The sequence below is a fragment of the Motacilla alba genome, chromosome 1 (assembly GCF_015832195.1).
Source record: "Motacilla alba alba isolate MOTALB_02 chromosome 1, Motacilla_alba_V1.0_pri, whole genome shotgun sequence".
Lineage (NCBI taxonomy): Eukaryota > Metazoa > Chordata > Aves > Passeriformes > Motacillidae > Motacilla > Motacilla alba.
In genome coordinates this window covers 43,208,965-43,236,012 of record NC_052016.1, presented here as the reverse complement: position 1 = coordinate 43,236,012, position 27,048 = coordinate 43,208,965, and the positions used below count along the sequence as shown (strand labels likewise).

General features: G+C 40.5%; 1 protein-coding gene across 1 annotated transcript in view; it reads right to left on the bottom strand.

Annotated features, from left to right (window-relative positions):
• Positions 1-413: 413 nt before the first annotated feature.
• Positions 414-27,048, bottom strand: part of LOC119706134 (prolylcarboxypeptidase) — a 29,838-nt gene continuing 3,203 nt past the window's right edge. The window contains exons 2-9 of the mRNA XM_038149366.1: positions 14,296-14,436; positions 13,087-13,188; positions 12,575-12,756; positions 11,741-11,898; positions 10,967-11,139; positions 9,299-9,463; positions 7,958-8,145; positions 414-3,607 (exon numbers count right to left, since the gene is read on the bottom strand). Of these exons, the coding sequence (XP_038005294.1) occupies positions 3,403-3,607; positions 7,958-8,145; positions 9,299-9,463; positions 10,967-11,139; positions 11,741-11,898; positions 12,575-12,756; positions 13,087-13,188; positions 14,296-14,436 (1,314 nt within the window). The 3' untranslated portion in view covers positions 414-3,402. The remainder of the gene's footprint in view (positions 3,608-7,957; positions 8,146-9,298; positions 9,464-10,966; positions 11,140-11,740; positions 11,899-12,574; positions 12,757-13,086; positions 13,189-14,295; positions 14,437-27,048) is intronic.

The window sequence follows — 27,048 nt, the reverse complement described above, 5'->3', positions numbered from 1 at the left end:
CTCCTCTAGTCAGGTCAGGGGACATTATAGATCTGTCCTCACAACCTTCCTCAGTATGGACAGGTGAGAAGTGTGTGTTTGCCTGGGAAAGCTTTCAAAAGGAAAAAGGACTTTTCCCATAATAGGTAGCTTGACTGCATTAAGTGTGGTCACCTACAGAGAACAACCAGCTCATACACCTGCTCCTCACCACAGCCAAAGCTCCGAAATGAGAAACTCCCAAAGGGGTGCAGACTCACCATCTGTCAGCCTGACTGCCATGTGCGTGACTCAAGGATTCCTGTAACCAGCCCTCCCCCAGCTTCTCAAGAGTCAAGCAAAAACCAGACAATGTCACTTGCAGAACTTGGAATCTGCCAAAGGATAAAAATTGATGTCCCTGCAAAACAAAATCCAGTTCCAGAAACTCATCATTATTCCAATGCATTTTTATTGATACAAACTGCAGGCTCAACACCAAGATTCATGCTTTGGGGAAAACATTAATTCTTTTTCCTTCTGCATTTTTCCCAGTGAGTGGGAAACACAAAGTCTTAAATTCCAGTAATTTCTGACACAAGCCAAAGACTTACATAATCCTGAGAGGAAGTATGGCCCATCATCATATGCCTGGAAAGATCCATCAACCATTTATTTGTTATGGCCCAACTCATTCTCACCTGTATGAAGCACACAGGAGAGCTAACAGTTAGATAAGGTAGCCAAACCACAGGGCTGTCCCTTGGTAGCATTCAAAATGTGTATATGGATTTTAAAATGAAGTCTGAATGTTTGAGATAATGAGACCTATCTGAGATGAATGTCTGAGATAAATAAGACCTACTCAGCTTGATGGGAAAAAAGTAAAATCAATTAAAAATTCCATAAAAACAAGTCACATAATTCATAAACTGGTCCAACCAATAAGAACCTGATCCAAAGTGCACTTGAATCGGTCTCACAGACAGAACCTGTATGGAACATTAAAGAGTATTAACATCCCCCCCCAACAAACAAAAAACACAAACAAAACACCTCTGAAAAAAAAATTTAAGTGTCATTTCACAAAACTTAAAACTGAAAAAATGCATATGGTCCTAAATGTTGTTGAAGGTAACTTTTTTTTGCTTATGAAAGGAGTGAAAAGAGAAAGAGGAATGAAACTTTAAATTACTTATGCTGCTTGAAACTAAAAAGTGTTTTCCATACAACAAAGCAGCAGCTGTTTCCTGAGACAGTAAGTTCACTAGCAGGAGAGAAAGAGGAGACACAAGCTGACTAATAATATGGAGTAGCTGTTAATTTGGGCTGTTCACATCTTTATCCATACAACATGGAAATGCTTATCCCAAAATTTTCACTTGGGGTAGCACCCTGGACAATCAGAGGACTAGTGGGAGCAATTGGACCAGGATCTTGTTTGCTCAAGCAAATAATTTCTGATCCCCAAATTTATACTAAGTCTTACAGGTCTCAATCCTCACCCCGCAGTAAACCAGGACATTACCACACATCAATTAACGTGTAAGAAAATACAACAGTATTTCTAAAAACTTTCCTGTAACATAACTGATCAAAACCCAATACCTTTTGTTTCAAAACAATCAAGGATATGTTTCTATCCAAGGATTCTAAATGTTTCTATGTTTCTAAATAAGGATTCTAAAGTCCATGAGTGAGAGTCTGGAATATATTTACAGCAAAAACTGGAACTATTGGAAAAGGGGAACACCAACAGCTTTTAGTCAATAGGTTTCAGGCAAATCCCACACAGCTCATCCTTAAGCCCTGGCCTTGTTCTCTGGAGTCTCTAAATTACCTTGCTCAAAAGCACAGGAATGTTCAGACTGCAGAGTCTGAACATAAATGCCATGTTTAACACTAGATGAGGAAAAAGATAATCTACTGGAAAGAAGATACACAGGAGTGTTTGAAAAGATAAAAATTCAGTGTTGGGCTCTCTTTGTTCCCAGAGGACTGGAGGAGACTGGAAACAGAAAGGGCCACCTGGGATCTTAGGAATATACTCAACTGTCAGGCATACCACCAAAGCTGAGAAAACTTTTTAACAGAGATGGAATTATAAGAGTCTGGGGACATGAAGACTTGCCTGAGTCATTCTAAAATGCAGTTGTCCTTTAAACTGCAAAGAATCCTTTCTGAAGAAGGGCTGCAGTGTGAATGAAGCCAAAGCTGGAAAACAAGGGGACTGCCCCAGCCATTTATTAATGTCAAATATGCTGTCTCATGAATCAGGGCAGTTTGTCTGCTTTGGAAGCCTTACAGAAAGCCCAGTGCACCTGGCTTGGTGAGCTCAGCATCAGGCTTTAGGCTGATCCAAGGGAATAGCTGCATTCTGTGTTTTCAATAGTTTGTCCAGCAAACAATTTTTTTAAAGGCTTTTATTGAAGAGCCATCAGCAAACAGATCATGCAGAATTTGAACAATACACAGAATGAAGGGGAGGGAAGAACCCACACAAGGCACAGCCCCAATTATTTATCACTTCATAAGATGTAGCCAGCACAAGTGTCACATTTTCTCTTCGAGAGAATAGCTTCAAAAGCTTCCTGATTTTAAAAAGCTAAGAATTTGTGAGGGATACACACACAAAATATACTCAGTTTTCTTTGGTAACCATCAGCACAGATAGTGACATAGCTCAGAATTAGAACTCACAGCAAAAGAAGAAGTAAAATCTTGATGCAGATTCTGCATGCTCAGCCAGTTATCAGCAGAGTGAGTCTGGGCCCAGCCCTGACCATTCAGTACAGCACAGAGTACAAAAATCCACTGATGAATAAGCTGCTGGAAAACTAGGTAGAAAAAAAAAGTTGTACATTTACTTCTTTTCCAACACTGAATCCAAAGGGTAAGGGCTGGGTAAGGGTTTAGTTTCCCTACAAACAGCACAGCCACTTTCCCCAGGCCTTCCCTACATCTCCACCAAACATTACAGTAAGATGTGATTTCTGTTCCCTCATTATGTCCACCAGCAGAGGATGTCTGAAATTCAGTCACACTGGAGGCAGCAAGAGTTTCACTACCAACAGCACTCCCATGTAATCCACTGTTGGATACACCAGCAGTTGGAACAATCACTCAGCGCAGCGAGGAGAAGAGCAACAAGCCTAGAACAAGAACCCATTACTGTGCAGTAAAGTACAGCATTTCAGAAGAGCAGAAGAGGAAAGCAAACCAGAGCAGGTAGCTCAATCCATGCACTCTGACTGGAGTTTATCATCTGAGAATGCTCTCCATCCATCTGCTGCCTGCCTCTCTCATGGACACGAGCCATGGTGACCACTGCGGTGCAGGTGAGGAAGCAGGAGGGAAATGCTCCAATGACCGTATCGCAAGGCCTGGCCCTACTCCCAGCAAAGCCAAGAGAGATGAAATGGCCACAGTTGTTGCAGTACCACTTCAGTGGCTGTGCCTGGCCTTTTCAATCCACTCCTTCATGAGGCAGATCTCCATGGCTCGAGCTTGCTGCACAGACTTGGGGTCCAAAGGGTTCCGGCTGCGTAGGTCCAGGTGATGGGCCCCATCCGGGATCACAACTGCCACGAGGGAATTGGTGATGTTCTGGGTCACCCCACCTGCAGACCACGGATCCAGGCCACCATTGCTGTAAGGAAAGACTATTTCATTAGGGTACATGTGCACAGCAGTCAGCAGCAAGGCTGCAACTCACATCAACCGTTCTACTAATTTTGCATGTGCAGCAACAGAAACAGAGGTCAGCCCTATCTCAATGTTTTGTGCCCACCCCTCTGCTAAGAAGCAACTTTTTGACAAAGGTATGGAGCTATCAGCAGCTTAAGCAAGGCAACACCTTTCATTAATTATCTGCTAATTCAGATAATAACCTATAAAAGTGCAAAAGCCTCTGAAGAGAAATCTGCTGCCACCTGTAATTGCCATTAAAGTCTCAAGTTTCCCTCTACCAAAACATGCCCAAACTCCTAAACTAAAGCACTTCATTTTCCTTCTTCACCGTCTGCCATAAACAAATTACTCACTGGACCCTTTAGAGCTGAATTTTTAGGAAGTTCTACCTTTTGCTGTCTCAGCTGAGTGCCAACCTGGTTTTGCAAAGAAATGCTTGGATGGTTTGTTAGTGCACTGACTTTAATAACAACCATATGAAAATGAAGATTATATCCCTTAAAAAACTGTCTAAACTGACTCTTCCTCTGTGACAGGACAACTTAATACCATTTACTCCTCCTCCTCCCTCATCCTAGATCAATTTTAAAAATTCCTTACTCTATAGATATGGCTCCAAATAATAGTCCATAGAGCAGGCCAATGGCTCAGCTGGGAGACAGCTTTCCATCTCTCATTCCTAGCTTTGGACTTGAACCAATAACCCCTACTATATCTTATTTTCCTTTACTGTAATAACCTTCCCACACATGGCCCATCTTTCTGCACAAAGAAAGCAACATCCATATACTTGTGGAGCTACACAAACCTAGATCTGTTTCTCACTTAAAACACTGGACCTGCCCACAAAAGGAAATTTCAGAGATGGGCTGTGGTATGAGAGGGTGAATTTCTAGAAGAAGCTAAGAAATTAAAGCATCCTTGACACAGAGATATGCAGCTAGAAAAATACCACAATGGTAGCACCAGAAAATAACAGTAAAATAAATACTTTTTTAAAAAGCTTTTTTATAAATAACTAGAAGTAAAAAACCTGGGGTCTAAACTAATATTTTACTTGTTTCACCACTGAAAAAAACCCAAAACAACTAAGTCTCTTGAGTCTCTGTAGTTCTTTCTTCCAGTTATTCTAAATATGACTTAGGACAAGAGAAACACTTTGTATCTGCAAAACAAAAAGCACTGAGAGCTGCCCAATAAGCCAAAAGCATTGGATTTAAAAGGTCACCTGAATCAGCAGAGCACCTTGGCAACAGGGGAATGAGTTGCTGAGAGACTCATGATGCACATGAACTTGGATCTTTTGGTCCCAGTCATGTGGAAGCTAAGCATGCCACAGGCTTTTCTGTGAGCTTCTGGCTGCATCCTCTGCATCTCCTTCCAAAGGATGGCACCAGAGGCACTGACGCAGCTTGGGAAGTGAAACTTGAAAGGAGGGGGATGAAGGGCTCACCACAAAATCATAAATCTTTTCAGTTGTTGCAGATTAAGATCATTCCAACTGGAATCAATTATTTAGGTGTTAAAACTAAGCATGCATGTAAGTACTCATTTGCCCATCTCACAAGACAGGAATTTCCCAGTATAAACCAAAGAAGCAAAAGAAGATAAAGAAGAAGTCAGCCGTTTCTTTCTAGCAGTGGCCAGGCAAGCAGGACTTCAGGAAAAAAAACAGCGCAAAAATCAGCATGCTAGTCCTGTTTTCAATTAATATACTTCCTTGACAGCATCCATAAGGTTCTGCCTATCCCACAGCACAGTTCCCTTTCCTATATTCTCTTCAGCTCTCCTGTCCTGCCCAGAAGTTTTACACAATTGTAGCAGCACTGTCTGTGCATTCTTTTTTAATATAACCACCACCCTCCACAATTGTCATGTTTCCTGTTAACTTTTTTCTCTAACCTTTTCTCTTCATCACACATTGTTCTGAACACATTGTTTTCAAGAACAATGCCTTCAGAACACATTGTTCTGCCTTCTCTTGTCTGCCTCCATTCCTTCCTTGAGTGCTAGCAATTCTCCCTTCTGCACAGAGCACCAGAATCTCTTAAAACAGAGCCTTCACTTTCTGCCTCTCCCGTGCCAGTGCAGGACTGAGTATGTGGGTGCCCTGACTCAAAAGCCTACAACTTAGGTGTGATTCACTGAGACTGAAAAATCCCATTTTTAGACTGTGCACACCCAATTTCACACTGTCTGATATAACCTAGGCTGATTTTGACTACCACAGTACACAGATGATGAGACACCACAACTGCTACAAGCTCTCTGCCACCACATGTATAAACAGTGTTAAAATGTCACTTCCTACCGCTGTGCAACATTTCCACACCAAGTACACAGCATGTTCCCACAAGAGGAGGGGAAATTGCTAGAAGGGAAAGAGGAAACAGTGTTCTGAAACCCCCAATTTCCTCAGACTAGTCTTAATAAAGGTGTCCTGCCTAGAACAGGCAAGTACCATCTGCCCACAGCCTAAGTAACCACTTGCACACTGTGTTACTCCAGGAAGGTACCAGAATGGCAGTGGAATTCCCTGCATTAATCCCACGCAGTACTAACAACAGTATGACTGTGCAGAGTGATGTACTGCCCACAGAGGGAGAAGCAGCAGCACCAGTTTAAGCATCCTGGCCAAATCCCACTGCGTCTGGATAAATCCACCCTACAGCGGGTCTTTTTAGATGGAGTACTTTTCCCTTCCTGCTCTACACTGTTGTGCAAGTTGCCTGTCACTTGAAACACAGTCCCTTTCACCCCACAGGGAGCCACATCCCCTGGTAAACACTGAGATGTTTTTTGTAAAGCACTCTGCAGTGTTGGAGGATAAAAGGCTCTTATATAAAATGTACAGTGTTGACAATGTATTTGTTTGAAGAGAAACATCCCAGCTTGAGATCCAAAAGCTTTGTGTGTACAGCACTACTTTAACATTCATTTGGTTGCTTTCAGGCTTTTCTCATTTCCAGCTCCTTCAGCTGGCATAAATTCTTAAACACTTACTTAGATTTGTTTGCTTGTCTATTGCTTACAAAGCAGATTTCTACTGTACAGGGCTGTGCAGCCTTGGAAATAAGCAACACTATGCAGAAACTAAGTAAAACCAACAAATTTTTTTTATTAAAAAGTTTTCCAAAACAGGGTGGGATTTCTCCCTCCAGAGTAGATATCCTGCTGGGACAGAAACAGCAAGAGGCAAGCAAGAGGAAAGCAAAAGGCCTTTGCAGCCAAACAGACCGACAGTAACAGCTGTGATCCAGAAAATAACCCTCAATTCAAGTGAGAACTTTCTACTTTTAAAATGCATCCCTATCTACCACATCCAAAAGACTAATTCTGAGCTTGGTTTGTAGAAGTGTCAAGGTGTTTCATAAAAAGGCCTTGCAAAATTTTAACCAGAGGAATACATATCCGGGAGCTTCCCACAGTGGGCAATGGGTACAGCAAGTCAGGACTCTTGAGGTCTCAAAGGGTTTGTGGAACACCTCCCTCCTGCACCAGAACCTGATGGATAGACAATACTCACCTGGATCACCTGACAGCATAAATAAAACCACATGAACCTCCCTTTAAAGACAGCAGAGTTTCATCTTAAAAGTCAGGGAAGTGAAGGCTGAATAGAGAGCAAGCAGCATGGACTAGTTTTTTGTGCCAGACAAACATTTCTTTCACTTTTTGTCCATATACAAAGGTGTTTCAGACAAACTTTTGTTGTATTACCAGTATTCCTTCCTAAAACAGAAACATCTTTGTATTTGGATCTTACACAAGTTTGTTGAAACTTGCCTAAATGCCACTAAAAGAAAAAGCTGTTGGCAGTAATAGAAAAACCCCCAAAGTTACTTCCCTCTCTTTTCTGTACCAAAGGGAAAAAGGAATGCCATGCCAGCCCCTTCACAAGGCTATCACTCAGAGCAGTAATTTTGGTGATCAAGATTGTGTTATAGCTAGAACTCATTTAGATTTCCCTTTTGTCTGTAAGCGACAGTGCTTTGGGTTCACAAAAATAGGAATTTACTGGTATAGGAAACCTGGAATTTGGCCACAAGGTAAGAAGGAATCCACATGGAAAGATGATGTTTGGCAAAATCCTAGCCCAGATTCTTCTTTTAGAGTCGCACAAGCGGTAACAGAACAGTTGGCTTCTTTGGCCACTGCAGACTGACCATTTTACTCTCAACAGCAACACAAAGCATACCCATCATTTATTCAGCTGGAGACAGATCCCTTTGCTATTTGGAGCAGATTCTCTACACTGGAAACCCAAACTGGTGGAAGACTCTACACCATCAGTTGAAACAAGGCTTACCTGAAGATGATGTTGCTGTGTGAACTGATGTTTTTTCCTCCAAACATAGAAAGAATCCAAGAGAGGCGAGGCCTCACTCCCCACATCCTGAAACACTCTTCTGAAAGTGCATCAAAGTCCCACTTCTGAGGCTCAAACATGTCATGGACACCATCTGTGCACAAGGGCATCACCATCTCAGTGCAAGCCTGAAAGAAAGGGCAGGTCAATAAAATATATTCTGAGGAGAACATCCAATAGCTGTTAATGCAGTATTTAAAAAAAGCAGGCTCAAAGACCATTTGATCAGTAATTACTACATAACTACTACACAATCATTTAGGTTGGAAAATACCTTGTAAGACTGAATTCAACCATAAACCAGAAGTGCTGAGTCCACCTCTAAACCATGTACCTAAGTGCACAGTATCTTTTAAAAAACACCAGGATGGTGACTCCACCGTTTCCTTTTGTAGCCTGTTTCAGGGCTTGACATTTTTCCTAATACTCAATCTACATCTCCCCTGGTACAGCTTCAGTCCACTTCTTCCCATTCTATTGCTTGTTACTTAAGAGACAGAAACCTACCTCCCTACAATCTTCTTTCACAAAGTTGTAGAGAACATTAAGGTCTCCCCTCAGCCTCCTCCTTTTCTCCAGGCTAAACACCTCAGTTCCCTCAGGCACTCCTCACCAGACTTGTGCTCCAGACCCTTCCCCAGCTCCACTGCCCTTCTCTGGGCACGCTCCAGCCCCTCAATGTCCTTCTTGCAGTGAGGGGCCCATAACTGAGCACAGGATTTGAGGAGAGGCCTCACCAGTGCTGAGTACAGGGGACAGTCACTGCCCTGGTCCAGCTGGCCGCACCGTTGCTGATCCAGGCCAGGATGCCATTGGCCTTCTTGGCACATGCTGGCTCATGCTCAGCTGCTGTTGACCAGAACCCCCAGGTCCTTTTCCACCAGGCAGCTTCACAGCCACTCTGCCCTCAGCCTCTAGCCCTGCCTGGGTTGTTGTGACCCAAGTGCAGGACCCACCACTTTGCCTTGTTAGACCTCATACAACTGACTGCCCTACACAACTTACAATAGTCTGCTGTACATCATTTTCCAGTCTATATGAACACCTGAAACTCAACAAGTAGCTAGATAATGAAGATACAATCTAAACCTCCTGGGAAAGCTGCTTCTCTTTTCTGCCTTGCCTTCTCCACTACAAACACACTTGGTTTGTGACTATGCTTGTCATCAGTACACATCAATACTTCTGGCACAATATATTGACAGCTAAACGACAATTCTCATCAGCTCTAGGTCAAAAAACCACCACTGACTTGCAATTTATAAAGATTAGTGAGCATACCTGGTAGTACCAACCCATTTCACCCAGACTCTTCGTTGCAGTCTGCGACACATCTAAGCATGAGGCCTCTCCTGTATAATTGTAATATAAATTTACTGCCTGGAAAACATTCTGCAGCAACAATTTGTCAGAGAGACTGGGATCCTTCAAGAACTTGCAGACTTCCTGCAATGAAGAGATAAGAAGTCATCTCAATCTATAGGAATTAAATATTTATACATGGCACCTGGTAGGATATTAATTTATTTTCCAAGTACAATCAGACCACTTCCAGGAAGTGTCTATGAAGTTATATATCCTGATTATCACAAAATGCAGTATCATATATGTGCAGAGCATGCTACTATGAGGAACCTGTAACTTTGTATTTCCTGACTAAAAAAAAAATTTTAAAAACCCAACAGCGCCGCTTTAATGTTTCATTTGCCAAATTTTTCCATCCATTTCCCATAATTTTAAATAGATTATATTTAATAAATAGTATTTAGTACTTCTGTAATTAAAGACAGGACCTACACATATCTAACAGAGAAGCTCCAGGTATCGATTAGGGTTCTTTGCAATTTGATGTAGGTAGCCCACAAGAGAGAACAGATTAAACAACACACATACAGACATACATATGTATATATCCAGCCACTCATTAACATTGGAAAAGACCTCCAAGATCATCTATTCCACATTTCCCTCCCCCTTTCTTGCTCTTAAGAGTCCTAATAGAGCTACTGTTTCAGAAAATTCAGTATCTTAAACTGAGGCATTCAGGGTAGCCAGGATAAGGATGTGAGATGAGAAATCCTGACTCCATGTTTCAGAAGGTTGGTTTATTATATTATGATATATATTATATTAAAAATGTTAAACTAAAATTACACTAAAAGAGCAGAGAAAGGAATTATCAGAAAGCAAGACAGGAATAAAATAGAATCTATAACAAAGTCTTGTGACTGACCAGAGAGTCTGAGTTAGCTGCATCCTTGATTGGTTATTAAGTAGAAACATTTAACATAGACCAAACAAGGAAGCACCTATAACATTCCACAACAGCAGATAGTCATTGTTTACATTTTATTCCTGAGGCCCCTCAGCTTCTCAGGAGAAGAAAATCCTGGCAAAAGGATTTTCATAAAATATCATAACTACACTTAACAGCTTATATAAATCAGATTTCATACATTAGTATTGTCCAGATGGGTAGTGGCCTTTTCTGGGTTAGGCTTATAAGCAGAAATAATTTTCAAGGTGAACATATTTGTGGAGATCCACATTTTCTCTCTCACTAGTTTTCCCACATCAAAAAGGTCATAGGCTCAAAACTTGTTCAGTTGCAAGCTCTGTCAGCTAAGTCTCACGTCAGGAACTCTATCTGCATGTGCTTTTTGTACAGCATTTCTGCTACTCAAGAACAGCTCTGCAGGACAGCTGAGGCTTCTCAGTCACCCCTGGCACTTTTTTTTTTCTCCTGGGCTGTTGATAGAACCTGTTAGACCTACAAGGGGCAGTTAGGCAACAAACTGAGATATGCACAAGATACTATCTTGGTTGTCTTTTCTCAGCACATTGCTTCTATGGAGCCAAGAAAACAAAGGAAAAGGTGCAAGTTAGGAGAGGAGGAGAGAATTAATTAAATCAAATAGTCAATTCTACAAGATATTTATCCTAAATTACCTGTATAGGCCAAGCTGGCAGAGGCTGCAAGAAGTCAGCCTTATAGGGATAATTCACCATAGCCAAGTTTACCCATGTTTCACTCAGCCAATTTTTCAATACAGCAGCATCCTGAGGAGTTTTTAAGGGGCTGCACAAATGAAATGCGTTGGAAAGCCACTGCAAACCTGCATCTTTAATAAAAATAAATGAATAAAACAATATTTAATGTATTGTACCATTAACACATATGTCAGTTGTGCTGCTACTAAAAAAAATTTTCACTTAGCCTAACTAATTTAGTGAAATTATTCCATACATATACAAGCACAGCACATCAAATTTTAGTCAGCACCTCACTATAACCTCTTTTCAGGTAGTTGTATAACCACAGAATCACTTAGGTTAGAAAAGATCCTCAAGCCCAGCTGAATCCCTGTCACTGAGTTCACAGTGACTGCAGTAATTTTCTTTTCCTCAATACCTCAGCTGGCAAAGTACTTTTTTTATAGTAATGACTATCTGGCCTATTTTGTCAGAAGGAATATTAACCTTGAGGTTCTGATTTTAAGTCTGTCCTTATCTGACCTTAGGAATGTTTGGACCTGGATTCTACATCCCCACCAGGCCTGAAAGAAGTTTGTGACACAACAACACAGGCATTTAAAAGTAGTGCTAGATTGAAGTTTTCAATACTAGCAGCAGAGTTTCAAAAACCCAATATATACACATGTGAAAGTCGTAACTCACTCCTGATCTTTACTATTCTTTGAAAAAGCACTGGTGAGGTCTTACCTGTTGAGGAAAGGTGGTTAATAGCATTCCAGGAATTCCGGATGCTCTCTGAGCAGCCCTTGCCACTCTTTTTGAAATCATCGGTCACTATGCTGAAAAATGTGCCACATGGAACCAAATCACCAAACTGCCAGATTGGGGCAGAGGCTGCCAGAGCTCTGCAAAGGGACAGAAAAAGATCCTGAACCCCTGCAAAATGGAATTCCATACCCTCCCAACAGCCACTATCTAGGCAGCATTTAAAATTCAGCTTGGACACTGAGCTCTAGGTGAACTAACCATAACGCTGCAAAATTATTCCACAGGTCTGTATGCAAAAGGCTGCTGAGGGATGTAAGTCTTGGACACTGGTACAACAATATCATCAAACAAAAGGTAGAAATTCAGACTTAGTTACTTTATTGTTTTTCATTCTCATCTATCAATTAGGTCTTTCTCACTAGGCATTGTGTGAACTCAAATGAAGAGAGGCCCAGTCCATGAAAATATACTCTCTAGATTGTTTCCAAGAGGGTAACTAGGGTATTGAAGAGATTAAAGACCTGCCTAAAGTCTGGAGACCCTAAAAAAGTAGGTGCCAAGTCAGTGTTCACATGTTGTTTTCACAAATCTAACAGATAACTCTGACAAAATACACCATCCAGTACCTGCTGACCAACAGTTGCCTCTGTCAAGCAAACAGCACCTCCTCCCAAATTCAAGTAACTTGAATCCTTCTCCCAGCACTGAAAAATTCACGCCAGCTTGAATTATGGTATTTCTCCCAGAGCAGTAATATTTATAGCAGAGAAGGAACAAATGCCTGCACTCTTTAAGCAGGAGGAACACACTCACCCAACCACCACATGGGGATACTTCATCCTAAACCAGGCTGCAAGCATTCCTCCATAAGACCCTCCAATAGCTATGACTGGACTGTGCTTGGCTCCTGCAATGGTCGTCTTTAAGTACTCAACAAGTACTGCAAAGTCTGCCAGAGCTTGTTCTGATGTCAGGTAATTGAGATGCTTGGAATCCTGAGAGAAAGAAGGCAGGTTATGGACAGCTTGAGTGATTTCAGGCAACAGCCTTTCTATTCCCCACAGCAGCTAGAGTTAAAATCAGGTCTACAGCTAAACTCACAAATCTAAATCTGTACCTGAGAACAAATGAAATATTCTTTGCAGGTGACACATGAAGCACTAAAAAAACCCTTCTAGTTTGGTTTTATTTCTTAACTCTAGAATTGATAGTTACAAAAGAGTTATATATTACTGAAGTTAACACTCAATGCCCTGGCAAGAATTAAAATATGCAGAATTATGTTTGTATGGAATACATTAATTAGGATAAAAGATGACACTTACGCTGAAAGACTCATTCCCAAAGGGCAAAGATTCTCCATAATATCTATGTTCAGCAAATACCAACATGGCATTGAGATCCTCAGCCACATCCCACATAAAACCCTGGTGGGAGGAAAACAGACACTGAAAATAATTGATTCAACTTGTTTATAAGTCTCTCGCTTCAGTCTAGTGTATTCCAACTCTTTGACTAGAAAGACATCACTATCAAAATGCCACTAAGAAGACAGACTACAATTTGGTTTTAAGGTTTTAAGTAAGAAAACACACAAAACAGATACCAACCCAGGGAAGCTGATATATACAAAGACAGCACGTATAGTTCAATGCTGTGAAATATTAAGTATCCTTGTTTTGTGACTACACACAGGAAGTTTAACTTTTAAGAATTCCTATGGCACAAGCTTAACACACAGGAAATAAAAAAGGCTACAGGAGAAAAGCATGCATTTGACCTAGGACTACATTACAGAAAACACAAAACTTGTTTGGCAATAAACAATAATCTAGAGCATTGCAATTACAGTCATTTTCAACTAGTAAATAAGTACACCTTGTCATTACTTGTTGGTAAGAGTTTGTTACCACCAGCTATGAGAAGAAGCAGACAGAGATCATTGGCTAGCAGAACAAAGCATGCAAGCAGTCCTTGGTAGCTTTAAGCTCAGCACATGCCATGTCCTGTCGTGTTACTGGACCTTGTTTTGAAATGGCTGAAAAATACCCACACACTCCATTCTGCATTTGTATCAGTCAGGGATGTAAGAACTTCCACAGGTACTGCAGAGAACAAAAATTATCTGGCTCTGATTTCCAGCTCCCTTCATATTTTTCTTAATAGAGAAACAAAAATGCAAACATGAAAACCTTCCATTTTACTTGGGGAATCTAAAATACTAGGACAAGTATCATTTGGTCCAAAATTCTGAACTGTTAGCTGAGGGCAACTATGGTGTTTCCTCTAGAAATTTTCTTCACTGCTCCAGGAATTTAATAGAAGTGTATTCCTTTATTTGTTTGGGCTTCAAATAAGACCGCCTTAAACTTTTTCTGTGCTTTTGTTCAGCTTCCTCTTCCCCCTAAAACAATCACAGCAATCATTACAAACTTATCCTTCAATGACCTTCGACCTGTCTTCTTGCTCCTCATCCCTTTTTCAGGATGCCATTACTGGCAGGCAGGACAGTAATCCTACTGTTTCCCACCTACCGTGTTGTTGCAGAACCACTCGATGTCTCCTTCATTGCCTGTATAAAACAGTATTGGTCCATTGTCCTTCTTCCAGTACTGATCTGCTACAAGGTACCGCTGCTGGAATGTACGATTTTCATCAAATCCAAAGTGATCAATCTGTAAGAACAAGCACCAGCAACATGTTCAGAAAGCTGGAACTGATCCTGGAGCCTATTGGGAGTGCTGACAGTTACTTAACAGATTTTTTAAAAAATGTAATTAAATTAATTTATATTCCTAATTAATCTAATTATTTCTGCTTTGTGAAAAAATATAGTCAAAATTACAGATGTATGTACTGAAGGAGAAATGCTATCTTCAGGCATTAAGAAAAAAAAATCGATGCCCCTTTTATAGCATCCTACTTAACAGATACTCTAAATATATTTAGGAAGTCAGACAAATCTGCAGAGAAGTCACAAAGTACCTCATGCAATAAAACTTATCAATAAGTAAAAAGAGTCATCACAGGATGTTTTGAGTCTCAGGCAAACCTTACTAGCCTAGTTATTAAAAAAATCCAGCAAATTAAACAAAAAAGAACTCCAAAACTAAACCAAACAAAAATCTCACCTCTTCTTTCTCTCCTCCTTCTGGTATAAGAATTAAATTTAAACAGAGTCTTGTTAGAAAATGGGTTTTTATTGTTCACCACTGTTCTACATATTGCCAGCCTATATACATCATACCCTTTAACTCAAACTCCACAGTGTTACATTTATTCTCTCATTAGAAATTCAATTCCTAAGGTCATTTTTTCCAGCTTTTACTGGAAAAATACTGCTTTGTATTCACCATCCACCTTGACCCTTCCCCTAGAATTCATCCACACTGGAAAGCTGTGCTTTTACAAGTAAATTGCTTTTACAAGTAACTCTCTGCATAGGCATAACCTTATTCTGGAATACCCATACAGGCTTTTACTATGAAATAAAAAAAAAAAAAAATCTAACCAAACCACACCACAGAATTACTCCAGAAGACCTATCATACTTAATTACCATGTATTCACAATTCTTCACTATTTTTATTCATCAGCTGAAGATGACCTGTAGCTTTCCAATTTTGACTTTTATCAGCGCATCAATCCACCTTTTCCTGTCATGGTTCCTGCTGGTGGTAACAGCCTGACATCTGCTGGCTTGAGGATCTCTGCTCACCCATCCGTCTGCCTTCACACCCAAACTCTGCCACACCTCTCAGCTGCTACAGGAAACAAACTTTCACATTCCCTGTTTTGGCAACACCAGCAAGTTAAAGTTGAAGAGCAGCAGATTGCACCCAAATCCAAGCACTTGCTGTTATCACAGTAACATACCCACTAGGCAGATTCCTTTAGGCAGCTCAGAAAAGCCTAACACTTGACCTGCAGGATCCAACTACTCCACACCAGGTACTTATATTTGCTTTGGGTCAAACAGAGCACAGGAACTTATTTCAGATGTAGTCTCCTGCAAAATGTTTTTTCTGAACTCCCTCGAAGGTTACTCACTCTTGGACTCAAGTGGGATGATGTGTGTGCTGCAGCTCACTGCTACAACAGCAGGAGCAGATGGAGGTCTGTGCACAGTGTGGACAGATGAGAGACAAAGTCTTGGCCTTCAGTAAGTGACTTCAGTGACTGCTGCCAGACCCAAATAAAACTATTTTATATGTTTTCACTGTTTTCCTCAAGGAGGCCATTTGCTCCTTACTCACAGGTACATGGTGATGCAATATCATGTGCATGTTTAAGGGCTCTTCCACTGAACTTCAGTACTGACAACACACGCTGGGCTTGTTTCACACTGACAACTCACCTGCACAGCTATTAATTTTAGTTTCACCTATTAAAAGTGATTAAATGCAGAAAGGCAGAACAAGGTCAGCAACTGAAAAAGTCTCTGGTCATAAGACCTTGGGACAATTAAAGAGAACAATCAGCTAAGGCACATCTAAAAAGTCACTGTATAGTTTGATAAACTCCAACACTGTTAGAAAGTTACAACTAACTTTTGTTCCATGTTTGTTTGTAAATGGGAGAAATTCTTTTCTCTATTTAAAATTTCTTGTTAGGCTGCTTGCCAGAGATAGGAAAAACAGGCCCATGTGTCCTGCTTACCTTTTATGGAATAATCTAAAATTAAATATTTCGATTTAGAACTTGATTCTGCATCCTTCCTGCCTGAAGCCAGAGAGCCAGCTAGAGGACCCAAAAAGTATTCAACTTTCCTAACTACAAAGATATATACCAGTGCAGGCAACTTGACATACAACAGACAAAAAAGAATGCAGAGGGAAAAACAAAGCAAAAACCAAAAGACCCCCAAGCAAATTAAAAAAAAAAAAAACAACAGTAAAGAGAGAAAATTTTTTGATACCAGGCAGAGCTTATCCAATGGGGTATTGTGCAGAACAGATTCTAAAGCCCATATTACTGTTCCTATTTCACAAGAGCTAGAAAATTAGCAGAGTGATACTCCAACATGCACATCTTTTCCCAAATTATGGCTAGTCTTCTTTAGAGATGTGATTTACTGGAGTTTTCCTCTGATGTGATCTGCAAATCTACTTCCCCAAAACAAACCGCAAAATCACAATGTTCTAGTGAGTCTGTCTTTCAAAACCAAGAGGGAGAAAAATACAAGAATTTAAGTTTTCTTTTGGTGGTTTTAGTAACCATGTTGATCAAAGAGTCATGATCCTCTGTTTTGACTCTGACATGCTGTACACTCCCTCACTGCCATCAGCCATGTTATTCTTTCCTATTCCTTCCTCAATCTGTAGAAATTTGATATTCCCACAACAGCTAGATTGCCTCTGTTCATCATACCCACAGCACATCCAACCATGGACACATGTAAGATCCCAGACAGAACAAACACAAATCCACACTTCCCCAGAAAAAAAAAAAAAAAAAGAAAAAAAAAACACCAAAAAAAAACAAAACCAAAAAACCACAAGTAGCTATTACTCAGCTGAAGAGGAGAAACTCCTTTACTTCTAAATGATGGGGCTTCATATCTTGTAGTAGCTTGTCTCTGCAGGGTAAGACATACAACATGAGTAAAAAAAAAAAAGTCCAAAACAAAACCTAATGTTTGTAAGGCAGTCAGAAAAGAAAGTACCATGAATGCTGGCTATTGCCAAGAAATTCAAAGAAATTCTAAATCCAGAACATCAAAACACGGTGTGGAGGTATCCCAAGGAGTATCTTCTCACAAGAGTAAAAACTTTGTTAAAATTTTTCAAGCCAGAGGGAAGAAGCCCAAGGATCAATATAAAATTGTGGGTGAAAGGTTTGGACACACAGGGAAAGCTGCAGTTGAGGAACAGCAGATGGAGCTGGTGTGTAGCCAAAGTGTGCAGCAGGAGTGTGCACGGGGGCTGCTGGGTCTCAAACAACTGCTTTATCTCACTCACCATTCTTTATAGAACAGGCATGCAAATGGGTAATAAACCCCAGCAACTGTGCAATGCCTACTGTAGTACTCAAATTAACCAGGCGTTTGTATAGCTTTTTTTCCTTAAGCAGATGTCATTAAAAAGTTGAACCAGAAAGGTTTTTTCCCCACTCTTACACAAATGAAGTAAGATAAAAGCAATGACTTTTACAAACAGACCACAACAGCAAAAAAGGAAAAAAAATACAGATTTTTAGTACACATTTAAAATACCTTAACTGTTGGTTAAAACAATGGTAATGGTATACCAGCAGATATCCTCTGGGGTTTTTCCAATTAAAATTTTCATAATTGCAACTCAGTCCAGGATGTCAGTAGTAAGTACAAGGTCCTGAGCAATCCTAAACAATTTTTGAATTGGCCCTGCTTTGTGTGGGAGGTTCGAAGAGATGATGGCATAGTTCACTTCTAAAACTAAACTACTCTAGAATTAATGCAAACCAGTTACTCAGCCCAAAGTTCTAAACTTCTGTAAACAGGACTATCTGGCAAGTTCGATAAAAAAATAACAATGCAGTCATCATCAGTGATGCAACAGAAATGTTTTACAGATGAAAGTATGAACAAGAACAGTCATTCTGATACTAATAAGAGGAAGAATCAAATTAGAAAAAGCAGCACTGAAACTCACAAGTTATTAATAAGTTTTTAAGAGAAATTCTTGTGAGCTGAGGCAGGCAGAATGGCAAAGTGAACGCTAACATTTCAGTTCCACATACAAAAATCTTTGTGAACACTGCTCGATTAAGAAAGCCTCGTATTTTCCTGCACACCTTCGAGTCCAAAGACTCACAGAGCATTTGGGGAAAATAAAAGCAAACATACAGCAGATGGCTTGCAAGGCAGGCAGCTCTGATGGAAGACCGTAGGCACTACCCAAGGAAGGGCTGCTGAGAACTGCACTCCCTGAGCTGAGGACAAATGTCAGTGGGCAGCACAAGGCATTGAGCCCATGAGGATGATGAGAGCACCAGACTGAAGGCTCAAGTCAGCAACTTTAATCCTTCAGCTCAGAGATACTTTCTACAGAGAAGTGCAGCTGATCAGCTCAGGGTGAGGCACCTTCCCCAGGCTGGTTCACTGAACAAACTCACACTGGGAGGAATGGCCAAACCCCACCCTGGTGCCTTCTGTTTGAACTATATAGCACCTTCCTGTATCTTCATCTTCTAAGTGCACATGTACCATGTGCTTTTGTTAACCTCTCAAAGATTACTTGAGAGTATTTACTCTCAAGGTGGTTTTTGCAATGTGCTTTTATGCTATTTTAAAAGTCAATTTAAAATAAAACAAGCCACTCTGCCACACATGTCCCCTGGGGAGGAGACAAAAAAGGCTCAACAGATGTTAGTTATTGTACAGATGTTAGTCTGCTTAATGTACTTCTGGAAGTATTCAGGAACTCAGGCAATGAGTAGAGGACAAAGACAAAACAGGACATGTGGGCTAAAACCCACTTCCTTCTCAGCAGCACCTTAAGGTCATCAGTGACTACAGAGACAGAGCAGCAAAGCCAAGCCTTTACCAAAAAAGACTATAATTCACAGGGCAGTTTTTAACCAAAAACATCTAATACCATTTGACGTGGTAAATCAGCACCTCTTGATTTTATGCTTTTGGGTTTCTGGCAAGGTTGTGAGTGTCTGAAAGGTTTTCTGTGATGTCTTGAATTTCAATCCTCTATGTGATAGCTTTGTTTTCACAAATTAGATATTCCATGTGAAATCAAGCCAGTTGTTTTACTGGTGAGAAGCCAGGGGATTTTAAGTTGTGCTTTACTCTCCACATGTCCATGGAGCTGTTTTGAGGGCTCATCCTGTCTGAATTATTTCCTGAGGACAGGAAGATACAGGATAGCCTGAGGATATCCTCCTGTGTGAACAGCAGTGTAGACCTTAGCCTCCTTGGGATTTCACTGATGTATTTCTATTCCTGCTTTTACTCCTGATGGGCTGTGGGGGACTCCAGTTCAGTCAGCTGGCCCTATTAGTTTTATTTCCTCTTATAACCTTTGCTTCCTCTATTCAAATTTGAAGTTCATGAGGGCAGGGACTTTCTTGTCATGTCTGTATAACAAAGGAGGAGGGGGGGGGGGGGGGGCAGATTTTGTTGAGCCGGCCAGGACTGAAGTTTCATCCCACCAATACCTGCTAAGATTCTCTATCTGTCCCTGCTCAGTGCAGGAAAGGGAGGGGAAAAAAAGACAAAAAAAAAAAAATCAAGCTTAGCTTTGTTTCATATTTTTAATTTTAAATGCAAGGAACGAGGTGTTTCCTTGCTTTCGAGGCTGATAGTTGTGCAAGGAACAGCAGAGACTGAAGAACTTGCACCCCTCTGTTGAAATGCATAATCATTTGGTGCTTTGTGGAAGAGCAGGGAGATGTTAACTGCACCTTTTTACATCAGGCTGTGTAACCCACTAACTGGAAAGTCTCACACATAAATAATATCAAAAATATAAGAGATCATAGGTTAGAGTAACAGAACTGCTTAGGCTGGAACAACACCTTTAAGACTGAGTCCAAGCATTAACCCAGCACTGACAAGCTGACCCCAAAACCACATCCCCAAGAACCACAACCACACATCTTTTGAACACGTCCACAGATGGCAATTCCACCACTTCCTTGGGCCTGTTGCAGTGCCTGACAAGCCTTTCAGTGAAGATTTCCTGCTATCCAGTCTAAACCTCCCCTGTTGTAACTTGAGGCAATTTCTTCTCATTCTATTACTTGTTACTTAAGAGACAGAAACCCACCTCCCTACAATCTTCCTTCACAAAGTGTAGAGAACATTAAGGTCTCCCCTCAGCCTCCCTCTCTCCAGACTAAACACCCCCAGCTCCCTTGGCCACTCCTCATCAGACTTGTGCTCCAGACCCTTCCCCAGCTCCGCTGCCCTTCTCTGCACACCCTCCAGCCCCTCAATGTCCTTCTTGCAGTGAGGGGCCCAGAACTGAGCACAGGATTTGAAGAAAGGCCTCACCAGTGCTGAGTACAGGGGACAATCACTGCCCTGGTCCTGCTACCACACCATTGCTGATCCAGGCCAGGATGCTACTGGCCTTCTTGGCCACCTGGGCACTGCTGGTTCATGTTCAGCTGCTGCTGACCAGCACTGCCAGATCCTTTTACCCTGGGCAGCTTTCCAGCCATTCTTCCCTAAGCCAGTAGCACTGCCTGGGGTTGTTGTGACCCAAGGGCAGGACTGAGCACTTTGCCTTGTTGAACCTCATACAAATGGCTTCAGACAATGGATTCAGCCTGTCCAGATCCCTCTGCTGGGCCTTCCTGCCCTCGAAAAGACCAGCAGCCGGATTTAACCCCACTCACCACCACTCTCTGGGCTTAGCCATCCAGCCAGTTTTCCACCCAGGAAAGAGTATGCTCATCCAAGCCAAGACTGTCACTGTTATTTTCCACAAGTTCCATAATTCAGAGGTTTTTCTCACCAGATTTAATTTTATTTGTTAATCCATCACATTTACCAAATCATGCGGATAACTATAGACATGCTTTTCGACTATTTATAGTTTTCAATTTCTATTCAACTACTGAGATAGTTTAGGGCAACTGTACCAAGTTTTCCTTGACTATAAAGAGCTTCCAGCCAAGCATGCCCCCAGAGCAAATGTAGGGTTAGGATCAAATCCTTGTAATAGAAAGAATCTATCACTGCAACTGTGTCCTTGAGAATACACTGGCCTTTTATAATGCACATGGGTTAGTGATAAACCTGCCAGTGTTACATTACAAATGGACTTGATGATCTTAAACGTCTTTTCCAGCCTAAATGTGTTTATGATTCTACACTTCATGTATCTTTCTGAAGCTTCTCTTATGATGCAGAAATCACAGCACCTGCTCTTGTGATGCTGTTTAAGGAAGTCTGATTTTTAGCATTGATTTATCTCTTCAGTGATTAAAAGACATGAAAAAGGAAAACTTCAGACAGGAACTCTACCCCTGCCCTGAGTCACACAGTTTGGACAGGCACTTGAAAAGACCAAAGAAAATTTAAACAGCTACAGGATATGCTGTAGGAAGGCACCAGGGTACTCAGGTCAGCCCTTGTTAGAAACAAACAGTACATGATGAAAGGTTATTTTTATGTCGGAAGCCCAACCAGCTAATGAGAACACAAACAAATTGATTTCAACTTCCACAAACCATTAATAGTTTTGTGCTGCAATTGAACCTCCAGATTCTGCTTACCATGTAAAAATGAAGTCCATAAACACATTTAGGCTTTAAAATCCTCCAGCAGACACAGTGAAGACGCTATTCTCTGTTAAAACGCCTCCATTTGGAAGGAGAAGTGCCACAGGCACTCTCAAAATTTTCTGTCTCAGACTTGAGAGCCACAAAGCTCCAGCACAAGGGGGAGAATGGGTGACCAAGGCAGGAATCTTTTCAGTGAGCTTTACTGCTGTCATTCCTTAACCAGTCTCCATTCCCTTGCCACCTGCTTCTTTTCAGAGCAATGAGGAAGCTTGTGCTACTCAGACTCCACCAGCTACATAACTCAGCAACTAACTACTATGGCAGTAAACACCCCAAACGTGATACTTTCATTCAGGGTATTATTTTCCTGGTGAAATTCTTCCACAGGACAAGGGATGGGGCAAAGCATGGGGAACAACCAGCTCAGAGCCCTACTTCACAAGGTGTGATTTCTCAAGGCTGAAAAAAGCACAAAGAGGCAATACACCAAGAACACTACAGCAAGAGCGAAGTTACCCTTGTGCAAGGTCTCTCAGACCCCTAACAGGCAAAGGCCACTAATTTTTTCCATGTGCCTTCTAGATTGAATTATAAATCCATCACATTTAGAGGATTAACTTCAGAGGAGAGGAAAAAATTGGATGTGAAATGTCAATATGTCACAGATTAAGCAGCATAAAAGCATTCCAGGTTTTTTAGAAGTGACCTAAAGTTCTGTGTAGGACTGATTGTTCAGGCAAAAGAATTTGTAAAGTTTCATCTTTTCTGATGAACATGGTTCTCATTTGAAAGACTTCCTCAATTTTTCTTTTTCTGTATAAAGACACAGGGAATAAAAGCATTTCAGATCCAAGATAATATTTTTATTTAGTCAAATTAAATATTTAAAACAGCTCTACCCAAAGAGCTGTTTTAAATCTCAAAAGCTTTCTTCTATCTCAAAAAGATCTAGAACTGTCTACTTTGCTAAACATTTTTAAAAGGTTTAATCCAGGTTGCAATTGTTTTATTTCCCAGGTTTTCACAACTACAAATAAATTTGCTTTATCATTCTCCCAAACGTAGTTCAACCACTATTATTTGTATTATATTTTCTATTGCTAATCCTAGAAAAGAGGATCCAAGGAAGTAGAGATAAACAATGACAGCATACAGGAAAACTGTTCTGTCATCTATCCAGATAATCTTCTAATTAGGCAGAGCACAGACTAAATGACAAAAGCTCAGCATAGGGATGGCAATTTATCAGCATTAAAAGGCTAAGCGTTTCACACGTGCCACTGTGGATCACACATTTAGTAGCCACCAATTCTGATCAGCACTGAGGTGGGGGGAGAGAAGATTTCACAAAACAAAGCAGGAAAGCAGCAATTATTTCTACAGCCCTGATGCAATAGCAAAAATACCACGCAGCAACTGATACTTTGGCAAGCTTGCGACACCAAGGAACAACTTCTGCTTGCAGGGCTGCAAGATGTTGGTAGACAGAATGATGGGGAAGCCAGCAGCATTCAGGGAAATACCATCTGTGGCTCCCTGCACCACCAAATGCGTCCATACTGGTAATCAGAGGGAAAAGACATCACACAGTATCATGGCTTCATGGTATCCCATGCAGGTAGGCTTTTCAGTGAGCCATCTCCTCTACAGGAAAGAGACACATCTCAAATTTCACTCTACAAGCAATTTTTCCAGCTTCACATAACCACTTTGTGCAAGGGTGAACTTGCACATAAGCTCTGTATCTTGGCCGTAGATGTGAATAATGGAAAAAGCTGTTACGTCAATTTAAAGTTAGAAACAACAGCCCACAAGGATCAGAAGTTTTGTTCTTTGCTCACTGTGTGTGTTTGGAGAACAACAGCCACACACAGCACACCTGACAGCAGCACTGTAACAACACCAAATATCAGAACATACAACATGCATGCTAGAGCAGAACAAAAGCATGAGACAGACACTAGAAATTTAAAATAAAAAAAGAAAATTATCCCATTACACCACAGGCAACAGGTATCTACTGACTGTGCTTAAAAGAAATGCAATTCCCACTCTTCTGTGTATGTAAAGTCTCTGAATTGACATGCTTGGAAAACAAAAAAATTAACCATTTTGTGAATATTAGTAAGATGGCCCAGTACATCCTGGTTTACCCCCACTAAACTTCTTATAAGCCTCACTGCTTTAGATATAAAATCTAAATATTACAGGATGTATGAAATAAATTAAGGTATTTGGTTTTTGAAAGCTTAAAATCAAATAATCAAGTTTGACTTCTAGTCTCTCACCAACTTGGCAAAATGCTACAAATTATCTGCATGATGTATAACAACTTCTTATGCTGGTCTTGATCTCCTCAAAGTCAGAGGAAGAAATAGATACAGAACTCATTAGCATAAAATTTCATTTTGAACTTCATTTTCCTCCATATCTCCCCACAAAAAAAAAAAAATCTGCTCTAAGACTCTGCTTCAACTTGTAGAATCTCATGGTACAAGCCAAATTCAATGGAAGTAACAGGAGTTCTCATGCACATCTGGCTTGGGAACGGCTTGCTACTTCAGCCATATGCAGTTCTGCTTACTGTTTTGTTCTTTTGACCTTCTTTAATCTAGACAGTCTATCAGAAATCATTCCGTGGCCTATTACAGCTTTTAACGATTAAAGCTAGTGAGATATGCTCATTTTCAGTGAGGGAGTAGTGATCCTTGATGTTTTTTGAGTCACTAGTATTAACTGCTCACTTGAAGGAAGAGGCTGCAGGTTGTGAGGAAATTGTTTCCTGATTAATTTGAGAAGCTGATGTCTGCATTGTGACCCCACAGATAAGTAGTGCATAAAAATAAAATTTCACTGACAAGCTTTAACAAGTACTTCCCCGTTTTCCTGTCCACTGAGTAAGAGCTATTGTTCCTGGTTTATAGCTTACAGTTCCCATTTTAAATCATGCTATGAAATCACAGAGTAAGAGCTGCCAAGTACTCCTGTACTACTTGATGAGTAAAACACATAGTCCAAGTAATTCACCTCAGAGACAAACATCAGCATCACTTCTTCTCTAAACACCGGCATAACTTTTAATTGGTACCAAGGGGCTCTGTAAAAAGCACTTTGTTTTTTCCTTCACCAGAAGCCAAAAGTGCTATTGTATTATGGTGCCAGGCATGAAAAACAAACCCATCTTAACCATTCCCGACATCTGTTACTATTCTGAGACACCAACCTGAGTCACAATAAGATGCTAACCACAATTAAAAATTATAACCTCAACCCATCTCAGTGTCTTCCTAAGCAAGTTTTAGGCCTATGATTGAAAACTACTTCATTAGGTTTAAAAAACATTTATATCCATTCTAATAGTCACATTTTTAATCAGGGCTTTTATTTGCTATACTTCAGAATTTCTGTCTGTAATAAAAAAACAAGGTATTAAAGACCCCTGATAAAGGCAGAAAGGATCAAATTGCATTACTTTTTAAACTTCATCACTTTGAAACTCCAACACATCTTCCTTTTATGGACACACAATATGAAGTGTGGATGCATTTCAGAGCACAAAGGCTTACTTGCATGTGAATTTATTACGAGATACTGACATCGGTGTGAAACCTAGGAAGTTATGAAATGTAATCAGAATCCTCCTTTCAGAAGAGGTGACACAACTCACATGTATTAGTTCAAAATACAATCTGATTGAAGGGCCAGGCTCAGTAAGTTGCTGAACAAAAATTAATCTGTACTTGTTACATTAGTTCTGAGACAAATTCATAGCAGTTCACAAACTGTGATTGAGGTGAAGGGTTCCTCAGCACAGTCTCACATAGCCATCAATTATCAAATTGAGTGAAGAGACACCACGTATACTCTCCTTCCTAAGATAAGTTTATTACTGAGAAGCCTTCAAATATCAGCAATTTTAAGGCATCATGCCCTCAGCAGTGCTGCATATAAAGCACCACAAGTCCTCTGGCTGTGGTTTTTGTAACACTGGCATGTGTGCGAAAGACAGAGACACAAAGGTACAAGACAAGGCTCCCCAAGGGTCAGAACTGACTGACTCCAGACCCTCCTCAATATGCTGTAAGGTTATTTCTGCTTGGGTAAAGAGAACTAGATGGATCTTGGATGCCTCACCAAGTCATTCCAATGAATTTGAACTCTGGTCACAGACAGCTGCTTACACAGAAGCCATCCCAACAGTGGTGATCCTGATAGAGCTCTGTACATTCTACACATCATTCTCTCTGTAAAGTTCCATTTTGGATGGATTAATTTAAGACACAAATCACAACCAACTACTTAGCAGGCCAAACAAATTACCACAGACTTGCCTATAAAAGTCACATTAATACATCAGAAAAGCTATAAAGGAGATAATCATCCCCTAAACACACAAAATTTGTTAAAGATGTGGCTGATGACAGAGTTTCTCCTTCAAGGGCCATCTCCTCTTCTAGGTCTGCATGAGGTACCTTTTTACTGGGGTAATTTCACTCATACATAGGAGTAGAGGGCTGGAAGACATCAGTTACTTTTGAAGGGAGAGGAAAAGAAAAGAATATCACACCTCCAAGACAAAATAATAAAAGTTATTAAATACACACACAGGTCAGCAAATAAGATAAGATGCTAGTCACACTGACACAGGCACTGCTTGACTGATTTCTCAATATTCTAGACTTTAGCCCCGTCATCACAGATGTCTGACACTTAAACTGGTAAACAGGAGGAAGTTTAATGCAATGAGCATTGAGCTTAACTCTGACCCTGTTATTTCCCCATTTTTATGAAAACAGACTTAAATGTCATTGATTTACAGTAAAAGTTGACACTAGACCCTCAAACAATGTTACACATCTATAGACTGTCATGCCCAGAGGTTCCAATGTGCAGCAGTAATAAATTATTCACAGTAATCAAGAAGTAACTTTTTAGGCAACAAATCATGCAAGGAATCTATTTATACTATCAATGTTTTCTTCTGCAGAAGTATTAAGTATTTAAAGACTCTATTTGAAGGTATTTTTAATATTAATAGGTACAAAACCATTTCCTTTGTGACA